Source organism: Octopus bimaculoides, chromosome 15 (genome assembly GCF_046866305.1).
Source record: "Octopus bimaculoides isolate indiv1 chromosome 15, ASM4686630v1, whole genome shotgun sequence".
Taxonomy (NCBI): domain Eukaryota; kingdom Metazoa; phylum Mollusca; class Cephalopoda; order Octopoda; family Octopodidae; genus Octopus; species Octopus bimaculoides.
Window position 1 is genome coordinate 11,063,746 of NC_142942.1, and position 14,929 is coordinate 11,078,674.

Below are 14,929 nucleotides of genomic sequence, written 5' to 3' on the forward strand. Positions count from 1 at the left end.
TATACATTAACTCTCTAACATTTAAACCAGCCATATCATTATTTATTTATTTATGCGCCCTTTTTAAAGCCTAGCCAGGCTCATGGGCCTAGTTTCCTGGTTTCTATAGCGTATGTGTCCCCCACCAGTCCATCGCAGCGTTACTCAAGAAACAGAAAGAAAGGGTGAGAGAAAGTTGGGGCGAAAGAGTACAACAGGGTTCACCACCATCCCCTGCCAGAGCCTCTAGGAGCTTTAGGTGTTTTTGCTCAATAAACACACACAACGCCCAGTCTAGGAATCAAAACTGCGATCCTCCAACTGCGAGTCTGCTGCCCTAACAACTGGGCCATTGTGCCTCCAAACCAGCTATATCAAGCCCAAATATTTACCTGTCTTATGTTCAAACCAGTCAGATCCAGACTCTCATACCTACCCTACAATGTCATTTAAAAACAATCACATCATCAAAATCTCAGAGCTACGAGATTATGCAAGATTAATTCAAAACAATGTGAATAAATAAGCAATACATTTGACAGAGTAATCTGAATGCTAAAGGATTAAGGAAAAACAGAAAGACCAGTGCCACTGCACAACTGATGATAGCTGATTAACTTGAACTTCTCTAAGTTGTTGTTTACACCCATGCCAATCCTGATCAAGTGAATGAATGAGTATCCTTCCATCCATGACTATCCCTTCTTCCTATATATATCCAAACTATGTATCAAAAACAACACTAAAAACAATGTTCACTTTTTTTTTTAAGTTGGCAAGTTATGATAAGAGGGAAATTTGGCTGCTACTTCTAACATACCAAGCAGCTTGATAGAGCTGTCCTTGATGGATGACAGGGAAAGTGAAAGCTGAGGGGGAATTCCAGAGAGTTGCAAATCTAGGGAGGAAAGAAACTGGGTGAAGTATTTAGTTAGCATACCAATTTGAGGTCAGATAGGTACGGAAGTTAATGGGAGGAGGAAAAACAAATAGCTCTTTTAGGATTGGATGGATGTGATCTTTATCTTGCCAGTTCAGAGAAACCAGAACCATCACAGCAATGACAAAAACAAGCAGAGGTGGGGAGAAAACAATAACAATATATCAATATGTTAGCAGTTGTTTATAGCCTAGGATTGAGCAAAGCTTTGAGCTAAGAAATTCTGTTCCTCTTCCTATATCCAGGATTACATTATCCAATGTGTCCTTCTGTTTTGGTTTTTTTTTTAAAGATAGCATGTTGTGATTTGAGGGGGATTTGGTTGCTACTTCTAGCAACTTAAGTGACTGAGTACAAAAGCCCATCATCAAGTTGCAAGCCTTTCCACTCCCTTATACTGTTGTTATGATGACCTCTGTTCTTCCTAAGCTGTCAAATGTATGTTACCTCCATTTCAAGCCTATTTTACAATCAAACAGAAGAGCTTCCATGCAGTCACTTGACCTACAGAAAAGAGAAGCCAAATTTACTTTAAATCATAGCTATCGTCCTAAGTTTAATATTTATGTTCCATACTGACATGGGTTTTATGGTCTGACAGGATAAGACTCGCCTGAAGGCCATGTTGGTCTTCAATGCCTGCTTAAGATAGGTTTCTATGGCTAGATGCCCTTCTTAACATTAACCACATTCAAGTATGGTGCTTTTTTTCTTTTTGTGACACCAGCACAAGTTGGGTCACCAAGTAACATGCAAGACCCCTTCACAGTACAGGTGCAGTATTGAAGGAAGTGGCATTGTACCAAAGAGTAGAGAGGTTAAAGTAAGAAAGAGGTGTCTTGTTATAGTAGTGTGATACAATAAGATAGGAGGGTCATTGCTGGATAGTTTTTGATCTTAATTCTACTCAATCTGGGCTGATCTAAGGTTAAATAACCATCAATCCTACCATGTCAACTCTCTTCCACCAATCAGTTTTACTTTGTATCACTTTCTCCTCAAAGCTACCAAAGACATTTGACCAAAAGAATTCAAGCTGAACATTTACAATATTAACCCAGAGCAGACATCTCTATCCTGCAGTTTGATGGGTGGAGAGTGAGTGGAGTGAAAAAGCAATAGCACTCCCCCACTCCCCATTCCGCAACGTAGTGGGGGTATGGTTAAAATAAAACAAATCTGCAGTAAAATTCATCGTTTTGTTTGATGTTTCTGGTCAAATAGGTTAAAATTTGTAACGTACTTACTTTGAAATGGATGTGTTTACATGCATATACGTGTGTGTGTGTGTGTGGGCGTATGCCTGTTTGCATGCATGAGTATGTATATATGGGGGAGTATATCTATGTGGGGTATATGTGTGTCTGGAATATATGTGTTGAGTATATATATTTTCATGTGTGTGGCTGTGTCATAATATATGTTCGTGTGTGTGTGTCACAATATGTTCGTGTGTGTGTGTCACAATATGTTAGTGTGTGTGTGTGATAATATATATATGTGTGTGTCATAATATATATATGTGTGTGTGTGTGCACAAAGAATCATGACACTGTTCCATGTTAGGTTTGAATTTTATATGTCAATGTAAATAACATCAAACCATTTAAGTGTGTGTGTGTGTGTGTGTATGTGTGTGTGTGTGTGTGCGTGAGCGTGTGTGCGTGTGTAGACATTTTTTCTGAAGTACTATGCCCAACAGATAGGGTTAGCTAATTCAGCCTTAATTATCTGTCGCACACATACAATGAGGCATTTTGGGAAGACAAACACAAAGAAGTGATATGCATGCCTTTCCAGGAACATCAGTGGAATGGTCCCTAATGAGAACGGGTGCCCAGTCTTTGTATCACAGCAATGAATTATCAATTCACCTCAGCCAATGAGGTCACCTCTATGATCATTCAAACTGGTAGATATAGCAGCCAAGTCTTCAAACTAAAGTCTATCGTCTCAAAAGAAAGGGACACAATGGATAATGTAGTCTCAGATACACAATCATAATTTTAATGTCCACTTCTCCATGTTTGCAAGAGTCAGATGAAATTCGTTGAGGTAGATCTTTTTATGGCTAGATACCTTTCCAGTCACCAACCTTCATCTATTTCCAAGTGTCCCCTTGGTGGGATATGTTTACATGGAAATGAACGACACAGCTTGTAGGACAGTGATGTTCACTTACTACTATAATGTGATGTCAAAACAAAGAGACAAACGGACAAGACGGGTTTCTTACAGTTTCTTATTTCTTTACTGCCCACAAGGGGCTACACACAGAGGGGACAAACAAGGACAGACAAAGGGATTAAGTCGATTACATCGACCCCAGTGCATAACTGGTACTTAATTTATCAACCTCGGCAGAATCTGAACTGAGAACATAACGGCAGACAAAATACTGCTAAGCATTTCGCCTGGCATGCTAATGTCTCTGCCAGCTCCCCGCCTTTCTTACAGTTTCTGCTTACCAAATCCACTTACAAAGCTTTGGTCAGCTAGGGGTTAGAGAAGAAGACACTTGCCTAAGACTGAACTCAAACTCATGTGGTTGGGGAGCAAATTTCTTAACCATACAACCATGGCAGAAATAAACAGCTTCAATACTTTTAATCAGATGTCTGCTTGATCAAAGACAACTTAGAGCTAAACAACAACAACAGCAATTGATGTCGATAAGCTGGGAGTTGTGTGAGTTTATAAAATATCCAAGGAAGTATCAGGAAAGAAAAGAAAAAAAGTTAAAACTAAACAGGGTTATTAATTTTTCACTGTAAGGAAGAAGAGAAACAGTTCAACATTTAGAGAGTTGGTTCTTCCAAGAGAGAAAAAAAAACAGATTAGTTTCAATAGTAAAACTCAATGTATGGTATATATATAGTTAGTTGAGATTGTGGTGATCTTGCAATGCATTCATAGCCACAGGAATGGTCATGTGCAAGCTTCTTTGCATGCCACATGGTTTTTAGTTCACTCCCACTATGCAGCACCTCTGGCAAATGTCTTCTATTGTAACCCTAGACTGACCAATGCCTTGTGAGTGAATTTGGGACATGGAAACCGTGTGGTAGCCCATCACACGTGTTTATGTCTTTATGCCCCTGTTTGTCCACGACTCACAGATTTTGGTTTATGTCTTCATTATTTGGTTTGGCAAAAGAGAATGATGGAGTAAGTATCAGACTAAGAAAAAGAAAATTACTGGTGGGCAGGGTTCGATCTGTCTGACTAAAACCCTTCAAGGCAGTGCCCCAGCATGGCCGTAGTCCAATGACTGAAACAAAAAAGGAAAGATTTCTAGCAGAAAATGCTTAAGGTGCTATTTTAGAAATCAACAGATTTTTTTCCTCCCTTTATCATTTATTCAGGTGGAATGATGGTGCCCATGATCCATTACAGGGTCTCCAAGACTGGTTGGGAGGAGAGAGAGAGAGGTGGGAAAGGGATCATGAAATCAGACAACTGACCTGAATGCTAGCAACAGAATGGAATCTGCTAAAAGGGACCCAGCCAGGACAAATACCACAGGTAATCCTGTTTGAGATTCTTACAGGACAATCTGAATTGGTATTTTTTTTTCTTTTTAAATTAACCACCACCACCCCACCAGGAAAAAAATGGAAAGCAAATTTAACCTTGGCAGTATTTGAACTCAGAGCACAGACCATTGAAATAAATACTGCAAGGAACTTTATCCAATGTTCTAATGACCAGCAATCTACAACGACCGTTCCAGTTTATATAAAAGCAATCATTAGGCAGCAAGCTGGCAGAATCGTAAGCACCCCAGATAAAATGTTTAGTGGTATGTCATCTGTCTTTATGTTCCGAGTTCAAATCCCACCAAGGTCGATGTTGCCTTTCATCCTTTTGTGGTTGATGAAAAAAGTACCAGTTCAGCATTAGCATCAATGTAATCAACTTTCCCTCCCCCATCAAATTTCAGGCTTTGTGCTTATGGTAGAATCGTTGACAAGATGCTTAACAGCATTTCGTTCATCTTTACATTCTGAGTTCAAGTTCCACTGAAGACGACCTTGCCTTTCATTCTTTCACTGCTGGTATAATCAGTACCAGTCGAACACTGGGGTTGATATAATCGACTAATCCCCTCCCTGCCAAATTTTCAGGCCTTGTGCCTATAGTAGAAAGGATTAATAATAATGATAATAATAATGATTCAGATACACATTTTAAAAGCATAAAAACAAGGTACTAAAAATACAAAATTTTATGCTTTTATGTTATTAGTGAAGTCTGGAATGTCAGCCAGCATGAGCCATTTTAATGAAATGCAGGGATCAGAATTCCAAGAACCTAATAAAATGTCAGTATGCCTTAAAAAAAAAAAAAAAACACTGACAAGCAGCTCACAAACAATTTTGGATGAAATACCAAAAATAGTTTAAAGTATTGCATTATCAGTAAACAAACCGCAGACAAACACCTAAACAACAAACACTAATATAAATATATACATAGACGTTTTGAGGGCATCAGATCTCAAGCTTACTTTACATATGGCAAGAGAAATGGGTCTGTGGGCGGTTTGACCTTTTCTTAGAGACAGACATAAGCGACATCGGTAAGTTATCCTCTACACAGAATCGAAGAATTGTCGCATGGTTCACCAGGAGATAGTAAATAAATAAATAAATAAATACAATTCGATGAAGATGTCGAATGCATAAACTAAGTTCGATTTGTTTACCTATACATACATAAAAGTGCGTGCGTGAGTGTAAGTATGAGATTAAAACACTATTTCAAGTCTTTTGATGACAAAAAAAAAAAAAGATCTAAACGGTAGTTTCTTCAATTTCTCTTCATTCCTGAAAGAAAAATGTCAAGATACAAGATCGATAATAGATAACAAGTGATATATATATATATATATACGTGTGTGTGCATGTATGCCACTTGTCACCGAATATTGATTGCATTGTGTGTGGGTGTGTACGTGTAAATATATGTGTGTGTGTGTGTGTGTGTGTGTGTACTACTTGTTTTCTATTATTGATCTCGATGTGTGTATGCCTATGTGAGTGTTATTAGTTCATATTTTCTATTTTTGCACTGTCGGAAACGTGTGTGTGTGTGTGTGTGTGTGTGTGTGTGTGTGTGTGTGATGTTTATCGCTATACGTATGTCAATAGTATAATCTTGAAATAAATGCGATCAAGCCACTCCTCTCCAATTTACGTACATAAACTGAATATATAGATATCAATGAAACGATTTATTTGTAAACAATGACAATATACGTACAGAAAACGTTGTTTTCTTGGTCTGTATGTATGCGTGCGATTGTTTGAGATTGATAATATTAATGTTAGCCTAAATTAAAACTGAACACAAGATTTTATACATAAACAGATATATATATATATATATATATATATATATATATATATATATATATATATATTCGCGCACATAAATAAAAACAGGCAATAATGTTTATGCATATTGCAAATTTCTGCAAGAAAAGCTATTTCCTAAGTGTGTGTGTGTGTGTGTATATATATATATATATATATATATATATATATATATATATATATATATATATATATATATATATATATATAAAATAATATACTTGCTATTTTCTCCACATCATAGGAATGTACTCTAAACGTAAAAATAACGAGATTCGGAATCATTACGTGATCGCACGATTTGCAATAACAAATAACAACCAAACCTGTCTCAAATTTATATTCCATGTCTTGAAAAGAACCAGGGGCATTAGAGATAATGTAGTCACAGGCGCGTAACGCCCGCAAAAACAAACGGGAGTGGAGGAGGGGAGACTATCACGGTTGGAATGTCTTTGATCATAAAGTTTGGTTACTGCAGGCTGACCAGTGGCTAACCAACGACCAGCTCTAAACGTTATAAATAAGAGGTTTGCAAGTTAATAAGAGGGTCAAAAGATCAGGTTTAATAATAATTTGTACTACAAGCAGGAGGTTTAGGTATAATGGGGGAGGGGTGAGAAGGAACAGTCAATTAATATTGACCCCAAATTACTCGACTATGAACTTAATTTTAATTCATTCTGGAAGAAAGAAAAGTTAAATCGACCTCGGCAGAAATGTTAATTTAGAAGGTTAAGGGCCGTTCTAAGAACGGCGACGATCGGTCTTTATTTGCCCACAAAGACGACGAATACGAGACAATAACAATGTTAATCTTATCTATTGTATCAAATGTCAAACGGTTATAAGAAAGGAATACCACATGGATGATGACGATAATAATCCAAACAATGAGAGATCGGAAAGGAATTTTATATATATATATATATATATATATATATATATGTATATATATATATATATATATATCTGTAATATAATGACACACACACGCACACACACACATTCTATAACGAGGGAAAATGATATTTGTTATTTTTATGTTGTGTGGACTTGATTAAGAATTTCAACTACGGCCAGACCAGCTTAATTCCAGATATTATATGTGGCATTACATTGTCCAACTTGTTTTTTCTGGAGACAACAAAGTACGATGCAAAGGAGATTTAGCTGCTATATCTAGCAGGTCGAGAGACCACTTAGATGCCCCCTACTTGATGGTGGTGAGCTTCCAGGTCAGCACAAATCAAGCAAAACACAAAACGAAAGGCATTCCAGCCGAGACCATCCTATTTTTTTTCTTTCTTTTTCAGATTTAATGTCTACGTCTACAGCATTCAAGGTGTCATTTCAATTCTAAGCTAGTAGGGCGTGATTCGAGGGAGATTTCATTGCTTTTTCTAGCAGATCGCGAGTCTATGTAAAAAGCATCTCTCTCCCTTATTGATTTAATATGGAGTGAAGAAAAACGAATTGAAATAAATTCATGCGAGAAATGGTGTACAAACACCAACGAAAAAGTGGAAAGAATTCGAAGGCTTTTTTTCCCCCTTCTTTCTCCAAAATGCTACAACTATTGCTTTCATGATTATCGCAGTCTGGTGAGTATTTGGGTGTTTTGATCTTAGATCTCACTTCAACATCTTTAACGGAACGGAAAAGCACAACGAATCATCGAGGGGAGCCTGTACGTAAACCATTCAACCTGCTAGATTTGAGCCGAAATATTCCTCAAATCACACACACACACAAACTACCGTTGTAAGACAGAGGAATGGTACATGCCTCTTACAAAGACGGGATGTTCATTCATAACTAGGATTCCTTTAATCATATCATAAGCTAGATCGACCCTCGTCAATTTGGGGCAAAACAACACACAAAACACACGCAATAACAGAAAGCAGACATAGAAGTGTTATTTTTATTTCATTTCTCGTCAGTTTTCATAAATGACTACCCATGAGTAGGAAAATACGTACTTCAATAGGGTTTCATTAAGAAGTTGCATAACATATCAACAGCTACTTAGCTACCACTATCGTTTTCTGATTCTTTTTTTCTTTCTGTAACTGCAACTGCTTGCTCCAAGAACTTCCTAGAAAGACCCACACCTAACACCTTGATATACATTTCTCAAACGTTAAAGACAAACAAAATAGTACAAATAAAGCAATATAATATCTGTGTACACACTAACAAACAAAAAAGTATTAAAAAAAATATATGGAACTAGAAAGAAATGATTTTTTTAATCAAGGTGGAAGGAAAACTATGTTAAAAATAGAATATCAAAGAGAAATATTTTTACGGCTAGAGAAATTATTTTTATTGTTTGTACGGACAAAGAAAATGAATGTCCGGAAAGAAAAAATATATATTTAAAAACTGAAATTTAAGAAAGCGAAAACCAGCCACCACATACCTGTTAAATACCAGTCTATATTTTAGGTGAATGCTTAGCTACAGAAACACTTATTTAACAGGGGAATTGAAGGTGACGTGAAAATAAAGGTTACAATTGCAAAGAGGGAGATTATTTTAAAAAGCCTTCTGTAATAATATAAAAAAAGGGGATGAATTTGTCGAGACTTTCTGTTCTCAAAACAGAGCACTGCTACCGACATACTTTCTTCTATCAAAATAAATACATATAAAAAGCTAAACGCAACAGAGAAATCTAAAGTTGCTCAATGAAATTAGTATAATCCATATGTAATATAAATTACATGTTTCTTTAATGGAAGCCTAAAATGTCATAACAGACAGCGAGGGTATTAGTGGTGCCAGAGCAAAGCTTTGAGTGAATAACAAATATAAGACCTACAAGATATTTGACAAGAAGAGACAGTTGTCTTCAACGAGAGAGTGAGAGACAACATACAACTATATTGTATCAGACAAGACGCATCACAGAAAAAAATTCCGTTAACGAAAGCCAAGGTGAAATATTGCAGTCAATGTATACATTACTGATATATCTAAAGTATGGGATGTTCCCATTAAGCATTTATAGATGTAAGCAGAAGTAACATACCCGTCATTTAGTTGTTTTAGTCGTGAACCTTACTGATCAGGAGACAGCCATGTTTAAATATCATTCCAAAGCCTCGTTTTCAACTGACTGGCGAGATGATGGAAATAACTGTGAGTAGTAATAATAACAGTAATGATAGTAGCAGTAATGACTATACAAGCACTTCCTCCTCCTCCTCCTCCGGCAGTTTCACACACACACACAACATATTACATGACTATACAAGTACTTCCTTCTCCAACACTTCCACATATTCATGTATATGTATATATTCACACACATAAATATAGACAGATATATGTATATACATGCATATATATACATATGTGTAATATTACAAATAGCTTGTTTAAAATAAGGTTAAGATTTATTTAGAAGATTTTTTATCTTCAATTTAATTTTATTTGCTTCGTTCAAGAAGATTTTTACTTAGGATGCCAACGGATGCGAAACTCTGGCAGATACAACGTAATGGTCAAGGTCGTTTTTTTCTCCACCAGCTTTTTTGGAGAATGGCCGCTATGGACGAAGACTTCGAAACTGCTGTACTTCGGCAGTTCACAGACACCAGTTCTAAGTCTCCTACTTTATTACCATGGGACCGTTTCTCAAACTGGCTTCATTGTGCTTGTGTTGTGACATTTGACTTGGAATTGGGACAAGCGATGGAGGTAGAATATGGTTTTCGTATTACTAAAAACACAGGTTTTTATTACTGTGTCGCTCCAAACTCTGTTGATTTTTTGAAATATTTTAAACTCTCTCATAGAATTTTTTCTTTTGTATGTCTGCAATAATGTTCCATCTATAATGTATACCCACTTTACTCTCCACTGTTTCCAATAGTGGTTTGTTTGTTTCTAAATATATATTCCTCATTTCTAAGTTCCATTTTATTCTTAGTCTCTCAAGTCTTTAAATGAACCCACATTGACATTTTAACATAAACAGAAACCATTTTTAATAGAAAAAGACAAATTATTTACACTTTTTCTTTTGATCTAATGCAGTTTTGTTTTGATTTAGTAACTCGTCTTTACAAATAGGAAATATATCTACTTCTAGAGGAAGTTTTGGTTTTTCAAAATCCGAAGTTTTGTCACCATAGAGAAAGACTATAAATTCAACTCGGTGTATATTTCAACATCTCTCTCTCTCTCTCTCTCTTTCTCTCTCTACCTTGCACGTGTTAGCAGACTCCGGCCATCTATGAACTTACCTCAATTATTTTATCCTCGATTGGATACAAATGAAAACAATTTATGTATTATTACGTTTTCTAGAATCTCTTTTTTTCCATTTTTGTTTCCTTCCCTTTTTCTTTCTGCTTGTGAAAATTTACTTCAACTTTTTAAAATTACAAAAAAAAAATCTGTAATAGCTTCGATTACTTTGGTCATAAATAATATTTGACTTCTTACTGTTGAGTTACTAATTCCTTTTTTAAGTTATCGAATCATATCGGCATTGGTGAATCATAAATATTTACCTATTTAAAGAGACACACAGCTCGGTTTCTCTTTGTCGAAAAAGGACAGAATATGTGACAATCATATGTGTCAATAATAATAATAATAATCTCCAACCGCAGTGTCTGCTTATTAATTGTTTGTCGTATTCTTCGTTTCTCCAACCAAAAGAACAGAAAAAAAGGATTGAACCACTAAGTGTTGGTAAATGATACTAAATGGTCTGTTTAACCGAGACTTAAATTTCTAGGAGAATCGAGTGTAAAGTGAGTTTGGTTGTCGTTGGTGCTGACATTTCCAATAATGATTATAACCGCATTGTGTATGTATTGTGGAAGAAAAGGAGGGGGAATAATTAGCGGTAACTTAATTCATTCATCGGTCTTCGTGGCAAGAAAGAAAATCGTTACAATGAGATTCAGTTTATCAATAAACACACAGACAGAATAGTCAGTTATCATTTTTCCTTCATCGAAATCCACCCATTCTAAGTTAACCAAAAGAACGTCGATGTGGTGGGGACCTCTGCGTGGTCGCTCGACTTATTAGAAATAGCAGCCAGATCAAGACTGACTTGGTGTTCAACAACAACCACTAAAAGAACGATCCGGCGAGGGAGCCTTTATGTGGTCTCTCGATCTGGTAGAAATAGTAACCAAATCTCCTCACACCCAAGAAAGAGAAAGTACACAGACCTAAATAAATTACATCTAGATTAAAAACAAAAAGCATGGTCACAGATGGACTGTCTTTGACCGTAGATCTGCTCAAAAAGACCTGACTTGGTGCTAAATAACGACAACCACTGTCAACACCCTGTTAAATATGTTTTAATTTAGCCCCAGATTAACTTTGACTAAACGGTATTCTAGTCGTGACCATCACACCTTCTGCTTTTATTTTTCAAATGTAGTGGATCATATCCAATCAGTATTTTTGTTTTTAAGACGATAGGATGTAATTTGGGCTTACATTTGACAGCTATTTCTTACAGGTAGAAAAACCTGGCAGGGGTTCCCTTGAAAGAAACTTTCAGGTGGTTACTTTCGTTTGTATCGAATTACCTCATATATCTATTTTCGCTTCCCAGTTTTCATCGTTAATGGGAGAAAAGTTGGGTGTGTAGTCTCTGATCAATAACAAGCCACTCTGTCAAATTCGGGTGTGCCATATTCGTTCACTGACGTAGTTTACAATTTCGGGACTTATAATTACGTATATTGTAGGTGTTTTGAGTACAACAAACAATGACTAGAACTCGACGCATGAACATATTTTATTTTTAATCGGCAGAAGTTGGAAGAGCGACTCATGGGCCGGGAGTTTTAATGTGTCATTGTGTTGGATAAGTTCAACCCTCCTAGCACCACAATCCTATGAGGAACACTTGACTTAGCGAGCCATCGAGGGACCCTATGTGTCCTCACCCCACCTGTTAGAAATAGTAGTCAAATCTTTCTTAACTCACACCCTTGCCACCGTCTTATAAAAATGAAAAAAAAAAGGGGGCACAATAATTAATGGGATGGCCACAACTGGAATGCTTTTGATCATAGGTCTGCTAAACAACAGTCATAAACTTACAATGAAAATCCTATTTATGTTTATATTTTAAATTGTAACCCTGGTCACGTCTGTTGACAAGTGTACATAGTACACAAACAAATACAGCATTTTGTGGATTGTTGTACTCGATTCATTAAGGCACTCGTTATCTCTACACCTCAGATGGAAGTTCAAGGGCTTTTCAAACATGAATTATCTCTGAGGAAACTTATGTTCCGTGTCAAGAAAATAGTGATCTTTTATCCTTTACTTCTTTCAGTCATTGGACTGCAGCCATACTGGGGCACTGCCTTGAGCTATTTTTAGTTGAGTGAATTAACCCCAGTACTTTTTTTTAAGCCTAATACTTATTCTATCGATCACTTTTGCCAAACTGCTAAATTAAACACACCAACACCAGTTGTCAAGCGGAATTTTTATGAAATCTTGATAATTCTTGCTAAGTTGCTAGCCATTTCATAAATATCACCAATCACAATTAACCCTAACAGGGCTGAGTGGCAGGTTGATGCTGAAATTTCTACTAGTTTATTTCAAAGCAACTTTCTGAGCAAAGTCTGGTATTTATTTTTACATCCAGATAAAGAGAAAACCTGTAATATTAACTCTTTTGTTACTATATCTCTTACAAACATAGAATGCCACTGTGTTTCAGTTTTCAGAATGATCAAAATTTTGGACAGTCTTTATAAAATAACTACTTTTTATATTTATTAGGATGTCAAAATAGTGTTTGGAATACAGCTTTGACAAAATAAAAGTAAGTTCTAATATAATGGAATTTCTACCTACTGTATTGGAGTCTCCATCAGTAAAGACTGGTCATACATCTGCACTTGTATTTGTAATCCAAGGCAAAATCTTTTGAGGAAGATTGGCAGTGGCCCATCTCCAAAGGAAGGATTGCTGACTTGAGCCAATACAGATTGGTACCAGAGTCATTGCAGCAGTTGCTGGCGGAATACAAAGAGCCAGAGAATCTTGCCAGAAACTTAGTTCAGTCAATCCACCATCTCTGGGTTAGTACTATTTTATTGATCCCCAAAAGATGGAAGGCAAAACTAACCTCAGCAGGATTTGAACCTGAGGCTGTGTTAGCCAGGTTGGTATCAAAGGAGTTATCCATTACTCAGTTTAATGCCACCATCACCCTGTCCTTGGGGAACATTAGTTACTGTTCACTTTTGTTTTTATTTCTTGATGGCATTGTAAACTACCAAGCGCCATAAACATTTGTTGTACATCTATGTTTTGGTCATTAATACAATTCTACTTCATTTAATGGAAGTCAGCTAGTATTTATAAGCCATTGAGAAGGAAGCAGTTTATTCTTTTTCATTAAACACTTTAGTCTGATAAAAATGATAAAACTCTGCTAAGTTTCTTAGAATCAATGCAGAAGTATTAGATATGCTGGTTTCTCTAGAATCCTTTAAGGTTAAGCAGGATTAATCTTCTCAACTGTTGAACTTTGACTTCATGAATACCATTTAACTATTAACTAAATAATTTCAGTTCTAAGTTGAATAGAAATAAGGAGGTCCATACATATAGGACCTCATCATCCATACATATAGGCTTGTCCTTTACAGGTGTCAGTGCTGCATAAACACACCTGTGCCAGTGGCACATTAAAAGCACTGTAAAGTGGTTGGCGTTAGAAAGGGCATCCAACCATAGAAACTATGCCACAATAGACAAGTGGTATCTGGACAGTTCCTGTCAAACTGTTCAACCCATGCCAGCATGAAAAACAGTTGTTAAATGATGATGCTAATTTAAGCTATCGTAGCTTGGGAAGGAAAAATGACTGAGTGTCAGAAAGAGAAGCATGTATATGAAATGAGTTTTTGGGGTGTTCAAAATAGTGAGGTTAAAAGATCAGAGGTCATTGTGGTAGCAGTAAGACACAGTTTGACTGCTTGGTTAGCAGTTGTAGCATCAGGCAAACAACTTGTAATGTAAATAATATAAGTTTTACTTCTGTAAAATGTCTCATAACCTCTGTATATCTTTTAAGGGCTGATCTCTTGATATTAAACAGATGTGATAAATCTCCTTCCCCTTGAAGGAACAACAGTCTATCATAGATAACATTCCAAAATAATCTGGTATCTGTTCTTGGTTGCTAAATCAACTGAAGTAAAATTGTGTATATGCAACAAAACATCTATAAAAGAATGGAATTTCAAGATATAATATGAACTGGTAATTCAAATCCATATTCACTCAGCTGCCTAGAATATGTGTGCACATGTGTGCGTTCCTGCATAAATGATACTCTATCCCAACTTTGTGAAGAGTACTTTGATGCAGTGTTTATTTGCATACTGTAAAAGAAGAGCCAGGAGTTGTTTCTGAGCCAAAAGATTTTCTGGCTCTGAAAAAGAAACTCTGCCTTTATAATATTCTTCTGGCTGTTTGAAACTTATTGTATCGTTCTCAGAGATTATCAAAACTTACAAGGCTTGACATGTGCAATCAGTTTGATAGCCTAACCATTTTGTTACCATACTTCTGATGAAATATACTAATTTCATTTCAATTAATTTTGAAA

General features: G+C 36.2%; 2 protein-coding genes across 16 annotated transcripts in view; one reads left to right on the top strand and one right to left on the bottom strand.

The window, feature by feature from the left end:
• LOC106869515 (uncharacterized) overlaps window positions 1–9,426 on the bottom strand; it is a 185,206-nt gene extending 175,780 nt beyond the window's left edge. For all 12 annotated transcript variants that reach the window (XM_089363421.1, XM_089363424.1, XM_089363417.1 and 9 more), the window contains exon 1: window positions 9,338–9,426. The gene's annotated coding sequence lies outside the window, so the exon portion shown is untranslated. The remainder of the gene's footprint in view (window positions 1–9,337) is intronic.
• A 206-nt stretch (window positions 9,427–9,632) lies between these two features.
• The window catches only part of LOC106877922 (protein DENND6A), a 99,988-nt gene continuing 94,691 nt past the window's right edge, over window positions 9,633–14,929 (top strand). For 2 of the 4 annotated variants that reach the window (XM_014926995.3, XM_089363428.1), the window contains exon 1: window positions 9,633–10,008. In XM_014926995.3, coding sequence (XP_014782481.3) covers window positions 9,772–10,008 — 237 coding nt within the window. In that variant the 5' untranslated portion in view covers window positions 9,633–9,771. The remainder of the gene's footprint in view (window positions 10,009–14,929) is intronic. The other 2 variants (XM_089363427.1, XM_089363429.1) reach the window with 1 other exon arrangement.